This window comes from Ascaphus truei, chromosome 2, assembly GCF_040206685.1.
Source record: "Ascaphus truei isolate aAscTru1 chromosome 2, aAscTru1.hap1, whole genome shotgun sequence".
Taxonomy (NCBI): Eukaryota; Metazoa; Chordata; class Amphibia; order Anura; family Ascaphidae; genus Ascaphus; species Ascaphus truei.
The window spans coordinates 469,574,441-469,602,119 of NC_134484.1; the positions used below are offsets into that span (position 1 = coordinate 469,574,441).

Sequence of the window (27,679 nt, forward strand, 5' to 3'; positions counted from 1 at the left end):
ATATACACACACACAAACATATATATATACACACATACATACATTCTAAAAACATAATAAAACACAATAACAGTTATTTAAATGAATGTGTAATCTGTTAGTGTCGATGAGAGTAATATAAATGACTAGAGACTTCTTGTAGCTGCTATATAACTGGCCTGGACTAGTCTCTTACTCAGTATTCGAGGACACAGATTACCAAGGAGTCGAGATGAAAATGGAAACAAATAACAAAAAAACTGCCAGCCTCCCCAAGGAAAGTAATACACGGTGATATAACTAGGATAATAATAATAAAAAGGTGTTGATCACAATAATGAGGTCACAGCTCTGTGCACTCACGGTATTCAGTCTATTTGCCACCCGGTGCTCAGTAACAGTGGTCCCGTGGTCAAACGGCTACCATCGACACTCCAGAGGTACAAGTACTGGCGCTCGTGGGGTCTTGTGTAAAAGGTATCAAATGTATTTAATGATCGGTTAATTTCACAAGACCACACGAATGCCCCTATTTCTTGTACCTCTGGATCACAATAATGCGCTAGATGTTATAAAAGTCCCAGTAGAAACAGCACAACACAAAGTATAGGAGGTGCTATGTCTAACCCAAAATGAAATTAAAAGACTCCAGGATGAAAGTTTGTTTTCCGAGGGTTCCTCAGCTGATTGTTCACCCCGTCTCTTATTTGTTGCTTTTCTACTCGTCCCAAGATAAAAAAGTATTCGCCCAAGCAGGAAAGGAGCTTGTTCTTCACATTGACTGGGATGGCTCTCTTCTGGTGGGTGCCATTATAGTTGGCCATGTGGCACCACTGGAGATAGGTGGGAAGGGGTACAAGGGAGCGAAACACCAGCCCGGCAAACCTCAGCAAACTGCCCTGTGAGGCCACATAGAGTTTTTCAATCCGCTCGCTGTTGATATGGCACATCTCAATATCGGGCAGGCAGGGTCCATGTCCCCTAGCTAGATAGCTTGCATCCAGTTTGGGCATTTTTGGTGGAGGGGAATGAGATATGATAATGGTGGGTGAAGAAGTCTGTGGCTGGGGAATGGCTGGAGGAGACAGATGTTTGGTGGAACCAGTCAACAATCCATTAGTTAAGGATGGCAATTTGCCAATGGAAGGATGCTGAATCACTGGTGGGTATTTCAGTTTCTTTTCAGCTTTTTTCCGCTTGGCCTTTATCACTCCCTTGCGGATCTTGTGAACTTTCACTGGAACAGTGGATTCCCGCAGTTTGCTGGACGTTGATAAGGTGGCGGAGGTCTTTAGCACTTTCTTAACACTAAATGGTCCCTTTAGCTTTTTCCGTTTCATCAGTTTAACAAATTCTGGGGTGGAATCAGATGTCTTTTCAGATGGAGCTTCCGGACTGTTCGATGATGCAGAGTAAAGCTCCACATCTGACGGTGAATGCGTCTCGGCTGTTGTTCGGCTACCAAGGAGGAAGGCAGAGGTTAAAGTGGGCATTATTATCTGAATTTCTGGTGATATAGAACGAATGTTCGGCAAAGTGGGCATCATTATCTGGAAGTCGGGGGACATAGCAGGGGTGGGCTGAAAAGTAGGCATCATTATCTGAATGTCTGGAGATATAGCAGTGGTGGTCTTCAAAGTAGGTATCATTATCGGATTGTCGGGGGACCTAGAAGTGGTGGTCTGCAAAGTAGGCATCATTATCTGAATGTCTGGAGACATAGCAGTGGTGGTCTTCAAAGTAGGCATCATTATCGGATTGTCAGGGGACCTCGCAGTGGTGGTCTGCAAAGTAGGCATCGTTTTCTGAATGTCTGGAGACATAGCCGTGGTGGTCTTCAAAGTAGGCATCATTATCTGATTGTCGGGGGATCTAACAGTGGTGGTCTGCAAAGTAGGCATTATCCGGATGTCGGGGGACCTAGCAGTGGTGGTCTGCAAAGTAGGCATAATTATCTGAATGTCGGGGGCCATAGCAGTGGCAGTACATACAGGGCTGGATTGCAAATTGGGCAGGTTTACAGTAGGGACCTCCATAGCTTCTGGCTCTTCTGAGAAGACAAGCAAACTCTGAGCACCCAGAGGGCTGGTGCATTCTCGCTCCTTTGTCACGGGTGTATCAGCCTGAAAACTAGGCGTATCATAGCTGGGGATGGAGAGGCAAAAGTCTGGCTCCTCTTTAGGTGAGTAAGGCATCTCTGCAATGTACTCAGGTGGATTTGTGATACTATAATCTATGGGTGCTTCGTAAGGAAATAACCCCTGGCTGATCTCCTCCAGCTTCCCCAGGATGTCCCGATGAGACTGCTCCATGTACGCCCGGATCTTCCGCTGCTCTTTCTTCAGTCCCTGAAGACTCTGAATGATTAGTTGTCTCTCCTTACGATCATCCAGCGAGGTGCGCTGAAGAACGCCCATCCGACGTTGGAGGGCAGCCAGACTCCATCCTTTCATTCCGTTCATCTTCGCCCGGAGCAGCAACTTCTGAAACAAAAACACAAAAAAACAGTGAGCAGGATGGGGGGAAATCATTCTGAATCACATGGTACCGCGATCAACACCAACTACAAATTAATCCTCAAGATGAAGCAATGCCCTTCACTGTTAGTGAGGCCTACAGTAGACTAAAATGTCCATTTTGCTATAAAATGGAACAAGTATCCTATCAGTTTCCCAACACCACGCACACAAAATACAAGTGGATGGTTAATTTTCCCTCATCAGGATAATGACCTCATCAGTATTCCTGACCTCTGATTAATGAAGAAAACAATTAGTCGGACAGCACTCCAACAAAAGAATAAGGTTCGATCAACTGAAATATATACCAGCCTGCCAGCCAGTGGGGGAACAGGGGAGATTACGCATTGGGTGATAGGAGACAGACTGCACTACACTAAAAGAAATACAACATACCTTTCTTCTGCTTCGGGAATGTGGGGAATGGGCTTAAAGAATGGATTTAGGGCTCGAAACGTTGCCCCCTGACTTCCGGAACTATTTATACTTGGATTGCTCCCTACCACTATACATTTTGATTTCTAACACCCCCATGACACATTCAACGTGATCCAGATCAGTTCGGTATACATTTGAATGCAAATGAGTATATCTCGCTACTTGGTTAAAGTGCATATGTGTTACTATTACAATATATTGGCTTTCACTGTGTGTTGATGTTTTCTCTGGCATAACGCCAGTGGTATTATATTTCGTTTTTATACCAATTGAACACGGTCTTTCTTTTTTTTTTGCAATTACCATTTTGGGACTATACAATCATTATTTTGGGCTTTCATTCTTTGTATGGCCCCGATGACAATTTTAAGTTTTGACCTCTAGTTTCAGTTCTTCACTAACCTCCAAGGTGTCCTTGTCATCTGAATAGGCAGAGACGGGGTGTCGAGAGGGCATTGTCTTACTGAAGTAACAGTTCTTACCTTTGACAATGAAGCACCTAAGCCAGACTCCCTTTTTATTCTGGGAACTGCAAGAAAACAGCAAGGGGACAGATAGCATAACAACAGGGAGGCAACACTGAAAAAGCAAGTCACAATATACAAGGAAAAAGGCCTAAAATCTAAATTTCAGTCCAGCTGAATTCGTACAGAACCCCTGCAGCCTACATCTGCGTCACCCCAAAGGCGGGACGTCTGAAAGGGTTCCCCAAGAGATGCTCCCATCTGCACAGAACCAGCATGCTAAGGGTTAACATCTGGGATTGCTTGCTGCTTGTGTGTTTCGTCTGCCCCACCCTCTGCAGCGTTTATGACTCTGGACAAAGGAATGTCAAAGTCCAGCTGAACTCATTCAGAACCCCTTCAGCCCACATCTGCGTCGCCCCAAAGGCAGAGAGCCGAAGGGTGTCAGCCGTCTGCTGCCGATCACTGCTCTTACAGCTGCTCGGATACTGGGGTGCATAAAGTCTCCTAACACAGCACATTGCAGGCCTATCCTACCTCTTCTAACACAGCACATTGCAGGCCTATCCTACCTCTTCTAACACAGCACATTGCAGGCCTATCCTACCTCTTCTAACACAGCACATTGCAGGCCTATCCTACCTCTTCTAACACAGCACATTGCAGGCCTATCCTACCCCTCCTAACACAGCACATTGCAGGCCTATCCTACCTCTTCTAACACAGCACATTGCAGGCCTATCCTACCTCTTCTAACACAGCACATTGCATCCCTATCCTACCTCTTCTAACACAGCACATTGCAGGCCTATCCTACCCCTCCTAACACAGCACATTGCAGGCCTATCCTACCTCTTCTAACACAGCACATTGTAGGCCTATCCTACCTCTTCTAACACAGCACATTGCATCCCTATCCTACCTCTTCTAACACAGCACATTGCAGGCCTATCCTACCCCTCCTAACACAGCACATTGCAGGCCTAGCCTACCTCTTCTAACACAGCACATTGTAGGCCTATCCTACCTCTTCTAACACAGCACATTGCAGGCCTATCCTACCTCTCCTAACACAGCACATTGCAGGCCTATCCTACCTCTTCTAACAAAATGTCAACCTTGTCTTTAACTGTATGCCGTATATCAACCGTCCCCCTGGCTCACCCACACTCATTTTCAATGAGTTCGACTGCTTCCTTTCTTCACTCTCGCCCTCTCCCAACCCCCTTATCCTCGGTGACTTTAACCTCGACAACCCCACCTTTGCTTCTGCCTTCATCCCCCTCATCTCCGCCTTTGGACTCTCTCTCACCAAATCTCGCCCCACCCACATACACGGAGCCACCCTCGATGTCATCCTCACGGCAAGATACCATGCAGAGTCCCCCCTCCACACTTCTTGTCCCACCTGTCGATCACCTCCTCCTCTCCATCATCCTTTGCATCACGTTTCGTGCCCCTCCTCACCACTCATCCCATCCTTCGCAGAAACCTAAAATCCATTGATCCATCCTCCCTTATCTCCTCCACCTCATCACTCCTCACCCCAGTCACACAATTTTCCTCTCTCCCACTGAACTCTACCCTATCCATCCTCAAGCCTGCCTTATCCTCCTCCCTCGACTCAATCACACCACTCCACCCTGTGCATCCCACCACAAAGCCACCTCAACCCTGGCTCACCTGCCAACTCAAAACATTCTGTCTCTCCCTTCACACAGCCAAGAGATCATGGAAATCTTTCCGTTCCTCATCCTCACTTGCCAACTTCCAATCCTTCCACCATCAAATCACAAAATCACAAATATGCGATAGCATCCTTACCACCTCACTTTCACCTCATTCACGCCAACTGTTCTCCACCCTAAACAATCTGCCTGATCCTCTCTCTCGCCAAAGCCCCTCACCTCCTACTTCTCACAAAAAATTAACAACAGCCATGCTTCCTTCCCCACTGCTGCCCTCGCTCCACCCACCCACTCATTTCCCCTCCTTCTGCCCAAACTCTGATGAATATCTCCTCCCAATCAAACGCTCTCATCCCACCAAATCCCCTTCTGACCCCATTCCACACTCCCTCCTCACACTCCTCCTCCCCTATCTCTCCTACGTCTCCCTATCGAGAGGACAATACCCAGACTCCTTCAAACGGTGGTAGTCATCACTCTCCTCAAAAAAAAAACCTCTCAACCATGCCCACCTCTACAACTTTCTCTCTCACTCCTTCCATATTTCTTAAAACTCCGATTGCATCGTTCACAACCAACTCTCCACCTTCATCCACACCCATTCCCTCCCTCCCATTGTCCAGTCTGGCTTCCACCCCTCACACTCTACTAAAACTGCACACTTCACCATCCACAACTTTCTCTCCCAAGCTCGCTACTCCAAACTCTCTTCCATCCTCCTCGACCTCTCATCAGCCTTTGACATCAATCACCTTACTCACCTCCACCCTCATCAACCTTGGCATCACTGACACCACCCTCTCATCCTACCTCTCCCACCGCTCCCACTGTCACCATCAACAATTCATCCTCTCTGTCCACCAGCCTCCAAGTGGGTGTGCTCCAAGGCGCCATCCTTGGTCCTCTCCTCTTTTCCCTCTACACTCCCTCCCCCCCCTCTTTGACCTCATCTCCTCCCATGAATTCAACATCCATTTTTTTGCAGATGACATCCAAATTTATTTCTCCTTCCCACTATTCTCACCTGAACTTTCCACCCATATATCTCTGTCTACCTTTCTGCCATTTCCACCTGGATGTCCTCCCATTTCCTACATATTAACCCAGCTAAGACTTTCTTGCTTCCCGCTCCCTTCCATCCACCCCCAATCCCCCCATCTCCTTTGCCCCCCCTCCCCCTTGGGTTGCAACCTTGGAGTCACCTTTGACCCTTCTCTCCTTTTCGCCCAACACATCACGTATACAACATAAGAAAAATGTGTCCACTCATTTCTCTCTTCTCTCTCCTTGGCCAAACTTCTCATCCACTCCCTCTTCTTCACTCATCTGGACTACAATTCCCTTCTCCTTGGTCTTCCCCTCTACTCTTCCATACCCCTCCAACAAATCCAAAACGCTGAAGCCCATAGACGTCTTAATCACCCCCGCTCTGTCCTTCTCTCACAACTCCACTGGCTACACATCCAACAACTTTCCCTCTTCAAATTCCTCAAGTTTGAGCACTTCTCTCTCGCTACACCCCTTCCCGTCCTCTTCGCTCCGACTGCCACAACCATCACTCCCCCCTCCAGCCCCCTGTGCCTCCTCTCGATTCAGATCCTTTGCCTTACTCGCCCCCCTCCACTTAAAACTAGCTCCCCCACTACCAGTGCTGCACCGAGGGAGTCGCGTGCCCTGGGCAGGTCGCCCCTCCTCCAGTAACGTCAAATGGTGCTGCAACGTCACGTGACGATGCGGTGCCGTGATAACGTGGCGCCACGTGATGTTCCGTTGTCATCGAAACGCACCGCCACGTGACGTCGGACCCTGAAAGAGGAGACGGCAAAAGGAAAGTGCATGTGCGCTCTAACCCCGGTGCCATCTTTAAATGTCCGGCAATGTCGAGGTCGAGGTGTCGCGTCGTAGTGGTAGGCACGGGACTCAGAGCAGCGGCGCAAGCAAAGGACATTAACACGCCACGGACAAGAGCAAATCCAGAGACTTGACCAGAACCAATGCACACTCACCAAGCAAGCTCTCAATGCACCTAACCCATAGCCCGACCATAATGTTCCCGCTGCAGTGACATTTGAACAATTACTGTATCATCTAATCCAGGGGTGCACCAACTGCGGGGCGCGGTGCTTGCAGAGGCCCCACGGTCTTCCCCATAGCATTTAAATCAAACGCCGGGGGAGTGCACAAGGCCTCTGTAATTCCCTTGCCTGATCTCCCGCGGCTTCTGGTGATGCGTTGCCATGGCAGGGGATGTACTGCTGTATTTAGGGGTGCCCTATTACCCACTGAAAATATCATGTACTTGGACATGCGCAATATGCAAATGGGACTTTCTGGGAGAAGGGTCTTTACTGATGTATTAAGTGGGCTACTGATTAAGCCCAATTAAGTATAAAAAACCCGTTAAAGTGTATTAAATTAATCAGAGCCAATGACAAGGTAACGTTTCTGGACAAAGAGTCCCTTTGTTTGGTCTGAAGAAGAGACTCTTTGTGCAGAAACGTTACCTTGTCATTGGCTCTGATTAATTTAATACACTTTGAAGTTTTTTGACTCTACCACCGTCTTTTGTGTGCTCCTTCTATTTCTTGTTTATTGCTATTACGTGGATCCAGCTTTGGGACGCCGAGATCAGCAGGAGGTGAGCACCAAAAGGGAATACACTGCAAATGTATTTTTCTAAACAGTGGTGTGCCATGTATACCTTCTCTTTTCCAAGCCCAATTAAGTAAAATGAAACCGTTTGAGCCCTGCAGTCACTGTCCTGTGACTGTCAGAAAGTACATTTACCCAACCGTGTCACAGGTAACCGCGTGTTAACTCCGGGATTCAGGGTGCATACATTTAAGGCTCATGTAAAAAATATATATTAAATACTCTTATTACCATTAAAAAGCCACTGAGGCTGTGAGAGAGATACAGTATACATAGTGGGACGCCCTCACATAAATATCCATTCTGTAAGCAAGCTTTAAAGTAAAATGGTCCCTCGATGCCGCAAGCCTCGCTACTCACCAACGGGACAGTTCCCGGGGCTGCAATTCTGATTGGTCGTTCCGTGTCCTCCAGGTCTCAGCAGTCTCCACTTCTCCAGAGCAGATATTAAATCAGGTTTATCTGCTGCACAGCCTGAAGAAGACGTACAGAGCACAAAGAAAGAAAGAAAAAAAGTCAATAGGCCTCTGAAGCCACCCACAGCCCCCAACGTAAAACACAACAGTGACCAGAAAGGACTCCAGGTCTACTGGCTATCGACCTCGAATGAATGAAGGAACCTTCAACAAGTTCCTCTGACTCCGTGGGACCTCGGCCACCCATCCTATGTACTTCAAATCTCCTATTCTATGTACTTAAAGTAATATCACTACTACAGGGTGTATTTGTTTTCATTTAACACTTTGTATGCCAGGTGGGCCTTCTGTCAGATATAGGGTAAAATAACATCTCTAAGTTGACGTGTAACATTACCACATAACCCATTGGAATAGCATGTATGGAGTTCTTACGTTTCAAAAAACATAGTGCAACAAAAACAACGATGGTGTCTTTAAAATGTAAAACATTGGCCATTAACCGTTTTTCTCATGAAATCTCGGGCAATGTCCAGCAGAAAACCAAATTTCCAAGTGTACAGTACAATAGCAGGAGGTTAAATTAAAGACGTGGGGGGGATGGGGGGAGGAGATTTTGGATGGATTGGAGAGGGGACAGTCGGATGAGAGGGAATGCCAAACTAGGAGGTTGAATTAGTCGAGGTGAGATATAATGAGTGAATTAAGATTTTGGTTGCTTATCCAGTGAGACAAGGGCGTCTACTAGTGATATCTCGTAGCTGGAGGTGGCAGGACAGGAAGGGATGAACGTGAGGAAGAAAGGAAGGGGATGGTTGGATGTGACCCATTGGCAGCTGGCTTGAGGTGTTGACAAGATTGTGGAGTTATTGATGTTGTGTTGACAAGATTGTGGAGTTGTTTATGTTGAGGGAGAGTTTAGGAGTAGGGGTGCTAGTGGAAAAGAGAGATTGGGAGTTCTGTTTTGGACAAGTTAATCAGTTACCAGTGGAACATCCAGGAAGAGAGCGGAGAGACAGTTGGTGACAGGAGAGAAGGAGGTTAATTTGTGTAGCATCAGCATAGAGATGATGCTGAAAACCAAATGAATGTATTTAGTTGACCAAGAGCAGAGGTAGAGAGTGCAGAGGACCTAGTGGGAAAGTGGGAGTGGAGGAGACACCAGAGAAATAAACACTAGAAGAGCAGTTAAGTAAGTTGGATATGAACCAGCAGAAGGCTGCATGCTGGAGACCAGTAGAGTGGAGAGTGTGCAGGAGAAAGGGATGTCAAAGGTCGCAGAGAGATCCAGGAGAACAATTACGGAGAAGTTACCCATAGATTTAGGTTAGGCCATGGGCTACTTTTGTACTGCTGTCTAATTGGTTTGTAGAGGGCAAAAGCGAGATTGCGGAGAGTTGGAGAGATACAGTAAATCAATCGTTGGTATACAAGCGCTCGAGTAGCTTGGAGGCAACGGGAGAAGAGCGATAGGATGGCAGTTACAGAGAGGTTGGGTCAAGAGAGGGTGTGATGAAAGCATGTTTAAAGATGGGTGGGAATTTGCCAGTGTTAAGATATAGGGGGCTATGCACAAAGCAGTGATAAGGGTTTTTAAGTGAGATAAATGCCTTTATTTCTCAATATTGCGTGCAGCGTGATTCGCAAAGCAGTGATAACACTGCAGTATCGCGCTTAAAAGGCTCTTTATTATCAAAACACCGTCATTGCTAAAAAAAATGCGCCATAAATTGCGCCATAAAGCACTTATCTCCCTTAAAAACACTTATCACTGCTTTGTGCATAACCACCATAGTGTCAGAAAAAGAAGGGAGTTAAGATATAGTGTCAGAGAGAGAGCAGAGAGAGAGAAGTGAGTTAAGATATAGTGCGTCGGAGAGAGAAGTGAGTTAAGATATAGTGTCAGAGAGAGAAGTGAGTTAAGATATAGTGTCAGAGAGAGAACTGCGTTAAGATATAGTGTGTCGGAGAGAGAAGCGAGTTAAGATATAGTGTCAGAGAGAGAAGTGAGTTAAGATATAGTGTGTCGGAGAGAGAAGTGAGTTAAGATATAGTGTCAGAGAGTGAGAAGTGAGTTAAGATATAGTGCGTCGGAGAGAGAAGTGAGTTAAGATATAGTACGTCGGAGAGAGAAGTGAGTTAAGATATAGTGCGTCAGAGAGAGAAGAGAGTTAAGATATAGTGCGTCAGAGAGAGAAGCGCGTTAAGATATAGTGTGTCGGAGAGAGAAGCGCGTTAAGATATAGTGTGTCGGAGAGAGAAGCGCGTTAAGATATAGTGTGTCGGAGAGAGAAGCGCGTTAAGATATAGTGTGTCGGAGAGAGAAACGCGTTAAGATATAGTGTGTCGGAGAGAGAAGCGCGTTAAGATATAGTGTGTCGGACAGAGAAGCGCGTTAAGATATAGTGTGTCGGAGAGAGAAGCGCGTTAAGATATAGTGTGTCGGAGAGAGAAGTGCGTTAAGATATAGTGTGTCGGAGAGAGAAGTGCGTTAAGATATAGTGTGTCGGAGAGAGAAGTGCGTTAAGATATAGTGTGTCGGAGAGGGTGTGAAGATGCTGTAGGAGAATAGGGCCAGGTGATAGCATGAGAGGATGAAAGGAACATGGAGACTTCCTCCTCCTCTGCCCCAGCAGTAGAATGAGGTGTGTGTGTGTGTGTGTCAGTGTGTGTGTGTGTGTGTCAGTGTGTGTGTGTGTGTCCCGACATGAGATGTCATGTCTGACAGTGTCGATTTTATCTTAGAAGTAGATGGCAAGGTCATGGGTCGGGAAGGTGTAGTAGTTGGGCAGAGAAAGGAGTGAAAAGTGGCAAATAGGCAATGAGGGTCAGAGGACAGAGTAGAAATGAGAGAAGAGAAGTATGTTTGCTTGGCATGAGAAAGGCCTGCGATGCAGGGGGAAAGTAGTCATTTGTATTAAAGGAAATCTGCTTTCTTTAGATGGTGATCTCCTTGAGTAACGTTCAGCAGTGCATGAGCTGTATAGAGAGGTGCAAGAGATGTACTGCTGTATAGAGAGGTGCACGAGATGTACTGCTGTATAAAGAGGTGCACGAGATGTACTGCTGTATAGAGAGGTGCAGGGGATGTACTGCTGTATAGAGAAGTGCAGGGGATGTACTGCTGTATAGAGAGGTGCAGGTGGTGTACTGCTGTATAGAGAGGTGCAGGGGATGTACTGCTGTATAGAGAGCTGCAGGGGATGTACTGCTGTATAGAGAAGTGCAGGGGATGTACTGCTGTATAGAGAGGTGCAGGGGATGTACTGCTGTATAGAGAGGTGCAGGGGATGTACTGCTGTATAGAGAAGTGCAGGGGATGTACTGCTGTATAGAGAGGTGCAGGGGATGTACTGCTGTATAGAGAGGTGCAGGGGATGTACTGCTGTATAGAGGTGCAGGGGATGTACTGCTGTATAGAGAGGTGCAGGGGTGTACTGCTGTATAGAGAGGTGCAGGGGATGTACTGCTGTATAGAGGTGCAGGGGATGTACTGCTGTATAGAGGTGCAGGGGATGTACTGCTGTGTAGAGGTGCAGGGGATGTACTGCTGTGTAGAGAGGTGCAGGGGAGGTACTGCTGTATAGAGAGGTGCAGGGGATGTACTGCTGTGTAGAGAGGTGCAGGGGAGGTACTGCTGTGTAGAGAGGTGCAGGGGATGTACTGCTGTGTAGAGGTGCAGGGGATGTACTGCTGTATAGAGAGGTGCAGGGGTGTACTGCTGTATAGAGAGGTGCAGGGGAGGTACTGCTGTATAGAGAGGTGCAGGGGAGGTACTGCTGTATAGAGAGGTGCAGGGGATGTACTGATGTATAGAGAGGTGCAGGGGATGTACTGCTGTATAGAGAGGTGCAGGGGATGTACTGCTGTATAGAGAGGTGCAGGGGAGGTACTGCTGTATAGAGAGGTGTAGGGGATGTACTGCTGTATAGAGAGGTGCAGGGGATGTACTGCTGTGTAGAGAGGTGCAGGGGATGTACTGCTGTATAGAGAGGTGCAGGGGAGGTACTGCTGTATAGAGAGGTGCAGGGGATGTACTGCTGTATAGAGAGGTGCAGGGGAGGTACTGCTGTATAGAGAGGTGCAGGGGATGTACTGCTGTATAGAGAGGTGCAGGGGAGGTACTGCTGTATAGAGAGGTGCAGGGGATGTACTGCTGTATAGAGAGGTGCAGGGGAGGTACTGCTGTATAGAGAGGTGCAGGGGATGTACTGCTGTATAGAGAGGTGCAGGGGAGGTACTGCTGTATAGAGAGGTGCAGGGGAGGTACTGCTGTATAGAGAGGTGCAGGGGATGTACTGCTGTATAGAGAGGTGCAGGGGATGTACTGCTGTATAGAGAGGTGCAGGGGAGGTACTGCTGTATAGAGAGGTGCAGGGGGTGTACTGCTGTATAGAGAGGTGCAGGGGATGTACTGCTGTATAGAGAGGTGCAGGGGAGGTACTGCTGTATAGAGAGGTGCAGGGGATGTACTGCTGTATAGAGAGGTGCAGGGGAGGTAAGGCTGTATAGAGAGGTGCAGGGGATGTACTGCTGTATAGAGAGGTGCAGGGGATGTACTGCTGTATAGAGAGGTGCAGGGGAGGTACTGCTGTATAGAGAGGTGCAGGGGAGGTACTGCTGTATAGAGAGGTGCAGGGGATGTACTGCTGTGTAGAGAGGTGCAGGGGATGTACTGCTGTATAGAGAGGTGCAGGGGATGTACTGCTGTATAGAGAGGTGCAGGGGATGTACTGCTGTATAGAGAGGTGCAGGGGAGGTACTGCTGTATAGAGAGGTGCAGGGGATGTACTTCTGTATAGAGAGGTGCAGGGGATGTACTGCTGTATAGAGAGGTGCAGGGGATGTACTGCTGTGTAGAGAGGTGCAGGGGATGTACTGCTGTATAGAGAGGTGCAGGGGATGTACTGCTGTATAGAGAGGTGCAGGGGATGTACTGCTGTATAGAGAGGTGCAGGGGAGGTACTGCTGTACAGAGAGGTGCAGGGGATGTACTTCTGTATAGAGAGGTGCAGGGGATGTACTGCTGTATAGAGAGGTGCAGGGGATGTACTGCTGTATAGAGAGGTGCAGGGGATGTACTGCTGTATAGAGAGGTGCAGGGGATGTACTGCTGTATAGAGAGGTGCAGGGGATGTACTGCTGTATAGAGAGGTGCAGGGGATGTACTGCTGTATAGAGAGGTGCAGGGGTGTACTGCTGTATAGAGAGGTGCAGGGGATGTACTGCTGTATAGAGAGGTGCAGGGGATGTACTGCTGTATAGAGAGGTGCAGGGGTGTACTGCTGTATAGAGAGGTGCAGGGGATGTACTGCTGTGTAGAGAGGTGCAGGGGATGTACTGCTGTATAGAGAGGTGCAGGGGATGTACTGCTGTATAGAGAGGTGCAGGGGATGTACTGCTGTATAGAGAGGTGCAGGGGATGTACTGCTGTATAGAGAGGTGCAGGGGTGTACTGCTGTATAGAGAGGTGCAGGGGAGGTACTGCTGTATAGAGAGGTGCAGTGGATGTACTGCTGTATAGAGAGGTGCAGGGGAGGTACTGCTGTATAGAGAGGTGCAGGGGATGTACTGCTGTATAGAGAGGTGCAGGGGAGGTACTGCTGTATAGAGAGGTGCAGGGGATGTACTGCTGTATAGAGAGGTGCAGGGGATGTACTGCTGTGTAGAGAGGTGCAGGGGATGTACTGCTGTATAGAGAGGTGCAGGGGATGTACTGCTGTATAGAGAGGTGCAGGGGATGTACTGCTGTATAGAGAGGTGCAGGGGATGTACTGCTGTATAGAGAGGTGCAGGGGATGTACTGCTGTATAGAGAGGTGCAGGGGATGTACTGCTGTATAGAGAGGTGCAGGGGATGTACTGCTGTATAGAATTAGGATATTGGCTGACAGATTACGAGAGAACGAATCGATCAGCAGCGCTCTGTAGGTAATTATTATTTCTTTTTTTGGATCCCCTCTTTAAATGTTTCATCCTCTCCGTTGCCCGTTTTTTCGACCCTCTGCTTGACCCCAACGTAGATGAGGATTACAGGACCGGGCAGGTTTCCTCCTCCCTAATCTGTAAAGTGGCATCTCCACCTCCTTCCTGCAGATAATTTTCTCCCCGTCTAGTCGCCCCCAGTACATGCCTCGTCCCGCCTGAGACTAGACACGCGTTTCGCCGTGAGACTAGACACGCGTTTCGCCGTGAGACTAGACACGCGTTTCGCCGTGAGACTAGACACGCGTTTCGCCGTGAGACTAGACACGCGTTTCGCCGTGAGACTAGACACGCGTTTCGCCGTGAGACTAGACACGCGTTTCGCCGTGAGACTAGACACGCGTTTCGCCGTGAGACTAGACACGCGTTTCGCAGTGAGACTAGACACGCGTTTCGCAGTACAGCGCGGATCCAGACACCAGCACACAACCCGGGCTGCCCTGGTGCGTGGGGCCATTACCTAGGGAATGTAACAGCTCGTAGTTGTCCCTCATCACATCCGCGTACAGCTCTTTCTGCCAGTCCTGTAAGCTGTTCCACTCCTGCTCCGAGAAACGCACAGCGACGTCTTCAAACGTGATCTGCTCCTGGAAAGGACACAATTACTGGCCTTTTTCTCTCGCCCCGGGGTGATGCCAAACACTCCGTGCCGGGTAAGTGGGGCAAAATATGGAACACCCTGCACTCAGCCCTCTTGTATTTGTACAAGGTAAGATGCACTGTGGCAGGAGCGGGCCAACTCCAGTCCTCAAGGGCCACCAACAGGTCAGGCTTACAGGGTATCGCTGCTTCAGCACAGGTGGCTCAGCTAATGGCCGAGCCTCTGAGGCCACTGTGCTGAGGCAAGGAATTGAGCCGTCAGTGCTGAAGCAGGGAATCGAGCCACCTGTGCTGAAGCAGGGGTATCCTTAAAACCTGACCTGTTGGTGGCCCTTGTGGACAGGTGTTGGCTGCCCCTGCACTATTACTTCCGTGCTGATCAAACTCACAATGCTGATTTGCCCCCGAGAAACGCTGGTGCTGCCGGGTATTTTCTGAGACCCGCGGGGTAGCCGGCGCTGTTTTGATGTGAGTAAATGAGAAGCTGGCAATCACGTCAAAAGGATTGCGTCTCTTCTCAATACAAAATGGTGTTACTGTGGCTCACGACTTTGTCAGTTCTCAGAGAACGACGGATTGTTTCGGAGTTTTTTCGGGGCAAGAAGAGCTGCCAGCTCCTGTAACCGTAATTCTGTCATTTCCAGGGAGAAAATGAGAAAATGCCGTCTGCTTCTCATGCAAATCCAGAAAACGCAAACTTTGCAGAGACACCTACCTATCTCCCTGCGCACCCACCTACCTGCCACCCCGTATAACAGCGCAGACACACCTACCCGTCACCCCGTCTAAAAGCGCACACACCTACCTGCCACCCCGTATAACATCGCAGACACACCTACCCGTCACCCCGTCTAACATCGCATGCACACCTACCCATCACCCCGTCTAACAGCGCAGACACACCTACCTGTCACCCCATCTAACAGCGCAGACACACCTACCTGTCACCCCGTCTAACAGCACAGATATACTTACCTATCACCCCATCTAACCGTGCACACACCTACCTGTCACCCCGTCTAACAGCGCAGACACACCTACCTGTTACCACATCTAACAGCCCAGACACACCTACCTGTCACCCCGTCTAACAGCGCAGACACACCTACCTGTTACCACATCTAACAGCCCAGACACACCTACCTGTCACCCCGTCTAACAACGCAGACACACCTACCCCGTCTAAAAGCGCAGACACACCTACCCATCACCACATCTAACAGCGCAGACACACCTACCCGTCACCACATCTAACAGCGCAGACACACCTACCCGTCACCACATCTACCAGCGCAGACACACCTACCTGTCACCACGTCTAACAGCGCAGACACACCTACCTGTCACCACGTCTAACAGCGCAGACACACCTACCTGTCACCCCGTCTAACAGCGCAGACACACCTATCCATCACTCCGTCTAACAGTGCAGACACACCTACCCGTCAACCCATCTAACAGCGCAGACACACCTACCTGTCACCCCATCTAACAGCGCAGACACACATACCCATCACCCATATAACAGCGCAGAGACATCTACCTGTTATGCCGTCACACAGCACAGACACACCTACCCGTCACCCTGTCTAACCGCGCACAGACCTACCCATCACCCTGCCTAACAGCTCAGACACACCTACCCGTCACCCCGTCTAACAACGCATGCACACCTACCCGTCACCCATATAACAGCGCAGACACACCTACCTGTTACCCAGTCTAACAACGCATGCACACCTACCCGTCACCCCATATAACAGCGCTGATACACCGACCTGTCACCCCATCTAACAGCGCACACACCTACCCATCACCCCGTCTAACAGCCCAGACACACCTACCCATCACCCCGTCTAACAGCGCAGACACACCTACCCGTCACCCCATCTAACAGCGCAGACACACCTACCTGTCACCCATTCTAACAGCGCAGACACACCTACCCATCACCCCATCTAACAGCGCAGACACACCAACCTGTCACCCCATCTAACAGCGCAGACACACCTACCCGTCACCCCATCTAACAGCGCAGACACACCTACCTGTCACCCAATCTAACAGCGCAGACACACCTAACTGTCACCCATTCTAACAGCGCAGACACACCTACCCATCACCCCGTCTAACAGCGCACACACCTACCTGTCACCCCGTATAACAGCGCATGCACACCTACCTGCCACCCCATCTAACAGCACAGATATACTTACCTGTCCCCGTCTAACAGCTCAGACACACCAACCCGTCACCCAGTCTAACCGCGCACACACCTACCTGTCACCCCATCTAACAGCGCAGACACCTACCCGTCACCCCATCTAACAACGCATGCACACCTACCCGTCACCCCGTCTAACAGCACAGACACACCTACCTGTCACCCCGTCTAACCGCGCACACACCTACCTGTCACCCCGTCTAACAGCACAGATATACTTACCTGTCACCCAGTCTAACCGCGCACACACCTACCTGTCACCCCATCTAACAGCGCAGATACACCTACCTGTCACCCCATCTAACAGTGCAGACACACCTACCTGTCACCCCGTCTAAAAGCGCAGACACACCTACCCATCACCACATCTACCAGCGCAGACACACCTACCCGTCACCACATCTAACATCGCAGACACACCTACCTGTCACCACGTCCAACAGCGCAGACACACCTACCTGTCACCCCATCTAACAGCGCAGACACACCTACCTGTCACCACGTTTAACAGCGCAGACACACCTACCTGTCACCACGTCTAACAGCGCAGACACACCTACCTGTCACCCCGTCTAACAGCGCAGACACACCTACCTGTCACCCCGTCAAACAGCGCAGACACACCTACCTGTCACCCCGTCTAACAGCGCAGACACACCTACCTGTCACCCCATCTAACAGCGCAGACACACCTACCTGTCACCCCATCTAACAGCGCAGACACACCTACCTGTCACCCCGTCTAACAGCGCAGACACACCTCCTGTCACCCCATCTAACAGTGCAGACACCCCTACCTGTCACCCCGTCTAACAGCGCAGACACACCTACCTGTCACCCCATCTAACAGTGCAGACACACCTACCTGTCACCCCATCTAACAGTGCAGACACACCTACCCATCACCCCATCTAACAGCGCAGACACACCTACCCGTCAACCCATATAACAGCGCAGACACACCTACCTGTCACCCAATCTAACAGCGCAGACACACCGACCTGTCACCCGTCTAAAAGCACAGATACACCTACCTGTCCCCCGTCTAACAATGCAGATACACCTACCCGTCACCCCATCTAACAGCGCATGCACACCTACCCGTCACCCCGTCTAACAGCCCAGACACACCTACTTGTCACCCCGTCTAACAGCGCAGACACACCTACCCATCACCCGTCTAAAAGCACAGATACACCTACCCGTCACCCTATCTAACAACGCATGCACACCTACCCGTCACCCTATCTAACAACGCATGCACACCTACCCGTCACCCCATCTAACAGCGCATGCACACCTACCTGTCACCCAATCTAACAGCGCAGACACATCTACCTGTCACCCATATAACAGCGCAGACACACGGACCTGTCACCCGTCTAAAAGCACAGATACACCTACCTGTCCCCCCGTCTAACAATGCAGATACACCTACCCGTCACCCCATCTAACAGCGCATGCACACGTACCCGTCACCCCGTCTAACAGCCCAGACACACCTACTTGTCACCCCGTCTAACTGCGCAGACACACCTACCCATCACCCGTCTAAAAGCACAGATACACCTACCCGTCACCCTATCTAACAACGCATGCACACCTACCCATCACCCCATCTAACAGCGCATGCACACCTACCCGTCACCCATTCTAACAGCGCAGGCACACCTACCCGTCACTCATATAACAGCGCAGAGACATCTACCTGTTATGCCGTCACACAGCAGAGACACACCTACCCGTCACCCTGTCTAACCGCGCACAGACCTACCCGTCACCCCATCTAACAACGCATGCACACCTACCCGTCACCCCGTCAAACAGCGCACACACCTACCCATCACCCCGTCTAACAGCGCAGACACACCTACCTGTCCCCCCGTCTAACAATGCAGATACACCTACCCGTCACCCTATCTAACAACGCATGCACACCTACCCGTCACCCCGTCTAACAGCGCAGACACACCTACCCGTCACCCCATCTAACAGTGCAGACACACCTACCTGTCACCCATTCTAACAGCGCAGACACACCTATCCGTCACCCATTCTAACAGCGCAGACACACCTACCCATCACCCCATCTAACAGCGCAGACACACCTACCCGTCACCCCATCTAACAGCGCAGACACACCTACCTGTCACCCCGTCTAACAGCGCAGACACACCTACCCATCACCCCATCTAACAGCGCAGACACACCTACCTGTCACCCAATCTAACAGCGCAGACACACCTACCTGTCACCCATTCTAACAGTGCACACACCTACCCATCACCCCGTCTAACAGCACATGCACACCTACCTGCCACCCCATCTAACAGCACAGATATACTTACCTGTCCCCCCGTCTAACAGCTCAGACACACCAACCCGTCATCCAATCTAACCGCGCACACACCTACCTGTCACCCCATCTAATAGCGCAGACACCTACCTGTCACCCCATCTAACAACGCATGCACACATACCCGTCACCCCGTCTAACAGCACAGACACACCTACCCATCACCCCGTCTAACAGCGCAGACACACCTACCCGTCACCCCATCTAACAACGCATGCACACCTACCCGTCACCCCATCTAACAGCGCAGACACACCTACCCGTCACCCCGTCTAACCGCGCACACACCTACCTGTCACCCCATCTAACAGCGCAGATATACTTACCTGTCACCCCGTCTAACCGCGCACAGACCTACCTGTCACCCCATCTAACAGCGCAGACACACCTACCTGTCACCCCGTCTAACCGCGCACACACCTACCCGTCACCCCATCTAACAGCACATATATACTTACCCGTCACCCCGTCTAACCGCGCACACACCTACCTGTCACCCCATCTAACAGCGCAGACACACCTACCCGTCACCCATTCTAACAGCGCAGGCACACCTACCCGTCACTCATATAACAGCGCAGAGACATCTACCTGTTATGCCGTCACACAGCAGAGACACACCTACCCGTCACCCTGTCTAACCGCGCACAGACCTACCCGTCACCCCGTCTAACAACGCATGCACACCTACCCGTCACCCAGCGCACACACCTACCCATCACCCCGTCTAACAGCGCAGACACACCTACCTGTCCCCCCGTCTAACAATGCAGATACACCTACCCGTCACCCTATCTAACAACGCATGCACACCTACCCGTCACCCCGTCTAACAGCGCAGACACACCTACCCGTCACCCCATCTAACAGCGCAGACACACCTACCTGTCACCCATTCTAACAGCGCAGACACACCTACCCGTCACCCATTCTAACAGCGCAGACACACCTACCCATCACCCCATCTAACAGCGCAGACACACCTACCCGTCACCCCATCTAACAGCGCAGACACACCTACCCATCACCCCGTCTAACAGCGCAGACACACCTACCTGTCACCCCATCTAACAGTGCAGACACACCTACCTGTCACCCCGTCTAACAGCGCAGACACACCTACCTGTCACCACGTCTAACAGCGCAGACACACCTACCTGTCACCCCGTCTAACAGCGCAGACACACCTACCCATCACCCGTCTAAAAGCACAGATACACCTACCCGTCACCCTATCTAACAACGCATGCACACCTACCCATCACCCCATCTAACAGCGCATGCACACCTACCCGTCACCCATTCTAACAGCGCAGGCACACCTACCCGTCACTCATATAACAGCGCAGAGACATCTACCTGTTATGCCGTCACACAGCAGAGACACACCTACCCGTCACCCTGTCTAACCGCGCACAGACCTACCCGTCACCCCATCTAACAACGCATGCACACCTACCCGTCACCCCGTCAAACAGCGCACACACCTACCCATCACCCCGTCTAACAGCGCAGACACACCTACCTGTCCCCCCGTCTAACAATGCAGATACACCTACCCGTCACCCTATCTAACAACGCATGCACACCTACCCGTCACCCCGTCTAACAGCGCAGACACACCTACCCGTCACCCCATCTAACAGCGCAGACACACCTATCCGTCACCCATTCTAACAGCGCAGACACACCTACCCATCACCCCATCTAACAGCGCAGACACACCTACCCGTCACCCCATCTAACAGCGCAGACACACCTACCCATCACCCCATCTAACAGCGCAGACACACCTACCCATCACCCCATCTAACAGCGCAGACACACCTACCTGTCACCCAATCTAACAGCGCAGACACACCTACCTGTCACCCATTCTAACAGTGCACACACCTACCCATCACCCCGTCTAACAGCACATGCACACCTACCTGCCACCCCATCTAACAGCACAGATATACTTACCTGTCCCCCCGTCTAACAGCTCAGACACACCAACCCGTCATCCAATCTAACCGCGCACACACCTACCTGTCACCCCATCTAACAGCGCAGACACCTACCTGTCACCCCATCTAACAACGCATGCACACCTACCCGTCACCCCGTCTAACAGCACAGACACACCTACCCATCACCCCGTCTAACAGCGCAGACACACCTACCCGTCACCCCATCTAACAACGCATGCACACCTACCCGTCACCCCATCTAACAGCGCAGACACACCTACCCGTCACCCCGTCTAACCGCGCACACACCTACCTGTCACCCCATCTAACAGCGCAGATATACTTACCTGTCACCCCGTCTAACCGCGCACAGACCTACCTGTCACCCCATCTAACAGCGCAGACACACCTACCTGTCACCCCGTCTAACCGCGCACACACCTACCCGTCACCCCATCTAACAGCACATATATACTTACCCGTCACCCCGTCTAACCGCGCACACACCTGTCACCCCATCTAACAGCGCAGACACACCTACCCGTCACCCATTCTAACAGCGCAGGCACACCTACCCGTCACTCATATAACAGCGCAGAGACATCTACCTGTTATGCCGTCACACAGCAGAGACACACCTACCCGTCACCCTGTCTAACCGCGCACAGACCTACCCGTCACCCCGTCTAACAACGCATGCACACCTACCCGTCACCCAGCGCACACACCTACCCATCACCCCGTCTAACAGCGCAGACACACCTACCTGTCCCCCCGTCTAACAATGCAGATACACCTACCCGTCACCCTATCTAACAACGCATGCACACCTACCCGTCACCCCGTCTAACAGCGCAGACACACCTACCCGTCACACCATCTAACAGCGCAGACACACCTACCTGTCACCCATTCTAACAGCGCAGACACACCTACCCGTCACCCATTCTAACAGCGCAGACACACCTACCCATCACCCCATCTAACAGCGCAGACACACCTACCCGTCACCCCATCTAACAGCGCAGACACACCTACCCATCACCCCGTCTAACAGCGCAGACACACCTACCTGTCACCCCATCTAACAGTGCAGACACACCTACCTGTCACCCCGTCTAACAGCGCAGACACACCTACCTGTCACCCCGTCTAACAGCGCAGGCACACCTACCCATCACCACATCTACCAGCGCAGATACACCTACCCGTCACCCATTCTAACAGCGCAGGCACACCTACCCGTCACTCATATAACAGCGCAGAGACATCTACCTGTTATGCCGTCACACAGCACAGACACACCTACCTGTCACCCTGTCTAACCGCGCACAGACCTACCCGTCACCCTGCCCAACAGCTCAGACACACCTACCCGTCACCCTGTCTAACAACGCATGTACACCTACCCGTCACCCCGTCTAACAGCTCAGACACACCGACCTGTCACCCCGTCTAACAGCGCACACACCTACCTGTCACCCCGTATAACAGCGCAGACACACCTACCTGTCACCCATTCTAACAGCGCAGACACACCTACCTGTCACCCCGTCTAACAGCACACACACCTACCTGTCACCCCGTATAACAGTGCATGCACACCTACCTGCCACCCCATCTAACAGCACAGATATACTTACCTGTCCCCCCGTCTAACAGCTCAGACACACCAACCCGTCATCCAATCTAACCGCGCACACACCTACCTGTCACCCCATCTAACAGCGCAGACACCTACCCGTCACCCCATCTAACAACGCATGCACACCTACCCGTCACCCCGTCTAACAGCGCAGACACACCTACCCGTCACCCCGTCTAACCATGCACACACCTACCTGTCACCCCATCTAACAGCGCAGACACACCTACCCGTCACCCCGTCTAACAGCACAGATATACTTACCTGTCACCCCGTCTAACAGCTCAGACACACCAACCCGTCACCCAGTCTAACCGCGCACACACCTACCTGTCACCCCATCTAACAGCGCAGACACCTACCTGTCACCCCATCTAACAGTGCAGACACACCTACCTTTCACCCCGTCTAACAGCGCGGACACACCTACCCCGTCTAAAAGCGCAGACACACCTACCCATCACCACATCTAACATCGCAGACACACCTACCTGTCACCCCGTCTAACAGCGCAGACACACCTACCTGTCACCCCATCTAACAGCGCAGACACACCTACCTGTCACCCCGTCTAACAGCGCAGACACACCTACCTGTCACCCCATCTAACAGTGCAGACACACCTACCCGTCACCCCGTCTAACAGCGCAGACACACCTACCCGTCACCCCGTCTAACAGCGCAGACACGCCTACCCGTCAACCCATCTAACAGCGCAGACACATCTACCTGTCACCCCATCTAACAGTGCAGACACACCTACCCATCACCCCATCTAACAGCGCAGACACACCTACCCGTCAACCCATATAACAGCGCAGACACACCTACCTGTCACCCAATCTAACAGCGCAGACACACCGACCTGTCACCCGTCTAAAAGCACAGATACACCTACCTGTCCCCCGTCTAACAATGCAGATACACCTACCCGTCACCCCATCTAACAGCGCATGCAAACCTACCCGTCACCCCGTCTAACAGCCCAGACACACCTACTTGTCACCCCGTCTAACAGCGCAGACACACCTACCCATCACCCGTCTAAAAGCACAGATACACCTACCCGTCACCCTATCTAACAACGCATGCACACCTACCCGTCACCCTATCTAACAACGCATGCACACCTACCCGTCACCCCATCTAACAGCGCATGCACACCTACCTGTCACCCAATCTAACAGCGCAGACACATCTACCTGTCACCCATATAACAGCGCAGACACACCGACCTGTCACCCGTCTAAAAGCACAGATACACCTACCTGTCCCCCCGTCTAACAATGCAGATACACCTACCCGTCACCCCATCTAACAGCGCATGCACACCTACCCGTCACCCCGTCTAACAGCCCAGACACACCTACTTGTCACCCCGTCTAACAGCGCAGACACACCTACCCATCACCCGTCTAAAAGCACAGATACACCTACCCGTCACCCTATCTAACAACGCATGCACACCTACCCATCACCCCATCTAACAGCGCATGCACACCTACCCGTCACCCATTCTAACAGCGCAGGCACACCTACCCGTCACTCATATAACAGCGCAGAGACATCTACCTGTTATGCCGTCACACAGCAGAGACACACCTACCCGTCACACTGTCTAACCGCGCACAGACCTACCCGTCACCCCGTCTAACAACGCATGCACACCTACCCGTCACCCATTCTAACAGCGCAGACACACCTACCCATCACCCCATCTAACAGCGCAGACACACCTACCCGTCACCCCATCTAACAGCGCAGACACACCTACCTGTCACCCCGTCTAACAGCGCAGACTCACCTACCTGTCCCCCCATCTAACAGCGCAGACACACCTACCTGTCACCCAATCTAACAGCGCAGACACACCTACCTGTCACCCATTCTAACAGTGCACACACCTACCCATCACCCCGTCTAACAGCACATGCACACCTACCTGCCACCCCATCTAACAGCACAGATATACTTACCTGTCCCCCCGTCTAACAGCTCAGACACACCAACCCATCATCCAATCTAACCGCGCACACACCTACCTGTCACCCCATCTAACAGCGCAGACACCTACCTGTCACCCCATCTAACAACGCATGCACACCTACCCGTCACCCCGTCTAACAGCACAGACACACCTACCCGTCACCCCGTCTAACAGCGCAGACACACCTACCCGTCACCCCGTCTAACAGCGCAGACACACCTACCCGTCACCCCATCTAACAACGCATGCACACCTACCCGTCACCCCGTCTAACAGCGCACACACCTACCTGTCACCCCATCTAACAGCGCAGACACACCTACCCGTCACCCCGTCTAACCGCGCACACACCTACCTGTCACCCCATCTAACAGCGCAGATATACTTACCTGTCACCCCGTCTAACCGCGCACAGACCTACCTGTCACCCCATCTAACAGCGCAGACACACCTACCTGTCACCCCGTATAACAGTGCATGCACACCTACCTGCCACCCCATCTAACAGCACAGATATACTTACCTGTCCCCCCGTCTAACAGCTCAGACACACCAACCCGTCATCCAATCTAACCGCGCACACACCTACCTGTCACCCCATCTAACAGCGCAGACACCTACCCGTCACCCCGTCTAACCATGCACACACCTACCTGTCACCCCATCTAACAGCGCAGACACACCTACCCGTCACCCCGTCTAACAGCACAGATATACTTACCTGTCACCCCGTCTAACAGCTCAGACACACCAACCCGTCACCCAGTCTAACCGCGCACACACCTACCTGTCCCCCCATCTAACAGCGCAGACACCTACCTGTCACCCCATCTAACAGTGCAGACACACCTACCTTTCACCCCGTCTAACAGCGCAGACACACCTACCCCGTCTAAAAGCGCAGACACACCTACCCATCACCACATCTAACATCGCAGACACACCTACCTGTCACCACATCTAACATCGCAGACACACCTACCCGTCAACACATCTAACATCGCAGACACACCTACCCGTCACCACATCTAACAGCGCACACACCTACCTGTCACCACATCTAACAGCGCACACACCTACCTGTCACCCCATCTAACAGCGCAGACACATCTACCTGTCACCCAGTCTAACCGCGCACAGACCTACCCGTCACCCTGCCTAACAGCTCAGACACACCAACCCGTCACCCCATCTAACAGCTCATACACACCTACCTGTCACCCCGTCAAACAGCGCACACACCTACCTGTCACCCATATAACAGCGCAGACACACCTACCCATCACCCGTCTAAAAGCACAGATACACCTACCTGTCCCCCGTCTAACAATGCAGATACACCTACCCGTCACCCCATCTAACAACGCATGCACACCTACCCGTCACCCCGTCTAACAGCGCAGGCACACCTACCCGTCACCCATTCTAACAGCGCAGGCACACCTACCCGTCACTCATATAACAGCGCAGACACACCTACTTGTCACCCCGTCTAACAGCACAGACACACCTACCCATCACCCGTCTAAAAGCACAGATACACCTACCTGTCCCCCCATCTAACAATGCAGATACACCTACCCGTCACCCTAACAGCGCAGACACACCTACCTGTCACCCCGTCTAACAGCGCAGACACACCTACCCGTCACTCATTTAACCGCAGATACACCTACATATATATGATATACATACACACAATGTGCTATATGACAGAGGGGAGGATATCCCCTGTGGGCCCTTCCTGATACTGTCACCCTCCTTTGACTGTAACAGCTGCCCTGAATGTTACACTTCCCATGAAACATGTCCATAGTAATAATAATAATAATAATAATAATAATAATAATAATACACATTTCCCAATGTGAAGATGACAGTGGCAGTATATCGATACACAGATCACAACAAAAAACACAATTCCTAAACACATGCCATGACAACACCATCCTCACACATCTATACAACATACATGCACCTGAACACACACATACATGTGCAGGGACCCTCAGCTGCAGCTCAGCACACACACATTCATCACTGCATCTGGAACAAAGTGTCACTGGATTGCTGAGCTAACTCCTTGTTGCTAATCTGCATTGAGTCCCAGGCTCTGGGGGGGACCGGGGCCCTGCATGGGGACAGTGTTATTGGGAAGGGGGGTGGGGTGTTGGCTCCACACCCCTGGGTCTCATCCCTACCTGCGAGCAGCCTCTTTCCATCCTCCCCCGCCGGCCTGGGCTGCCCTGGACACCCCAGATTGCCCTGCACAGCTCACATTTGCCTGTGGGATCGGTAGCACTTCCTGCAGCCTGTGTGCAGCCCAGGAACTGAGCTCACAGCACAGGGGGGAGGGCACACAGGGGGGAGGGCTGGGGGCAGAGAGGGGCAGGGAGAGGACAGGCACCCATGCACTGTGAGATACTACTGCACTGGGGAGAGAGCTGATGGAAACTAAACAAAGCATTGCAAAGCACAGTCATCTGGCAAGGAGACTCTAAACCCCCCAGTGCATGCTGGGAGTTGTAGTCCAGCTCCTAAGGCTGCAGTCCCAATCATGCAGCATATACATTTGGGTGTTCTGTATGTATGTGTAACGGGTATTCCCCCACCCAATCGCAGATATTGTGTAGATGCAAGGAACATATATTGTTACTCAGGTGTGGTGCATAACCTGTTGGCTCACAGGAGGGCTGAGCTTCCGCCACGGGGAACCTGGGGCAATTACACTAGGGGTGATCACTTACAACGATGCAGCGCCTCCACCTGCGATGG

At 51.4% G+C, this 27,679-nt stretch overlaps 1 protein-coding gene across 2 annotated transcripts; it reads right to left on the bottom strand.

The window, feature by feature from the left end:
• Window positions 1-274: 274 nt before the first annotated feature.
• On the bottom strand, window positions 275-27,295 carry LOC142488338 (uncharacterized). Of its 2 annotated transcripts, XM_075588723.1 has the most exons (5): window positions 27,106-27,293; window positions 14,601-14,727; window positions 8,101-8,214; window positions 3,419-3,465; window positions 275-2,462 (listed from the first exon to the last, which is right to left on the bottom strand). In XM_075588723.1, the coding sequence occupies exons 1-5, from the start codon at window positions 27,124-27,126 to the stop codon at window positions 618-620; spliced, it is 2,154 nt and encodes a 717-aa protein (XP_075444838.1). In that variant the 5' UTR covers window positions 27,127-27,293; the 3' UTR covers window positions 275-617. The 2 variants fall into 2 exon arrangements, with proteins under 2 accessions (XP_075444838.1, XP_075444839.1); XM_075588724.1 differs by lacking the exon at window positions 14,601-14,727 and having other exon boundaries at window positions 3,339-3,465; window positions 27,106-27,295.
• Window positions 27,296-27,679: the final 384 nt, after the last annotated feature.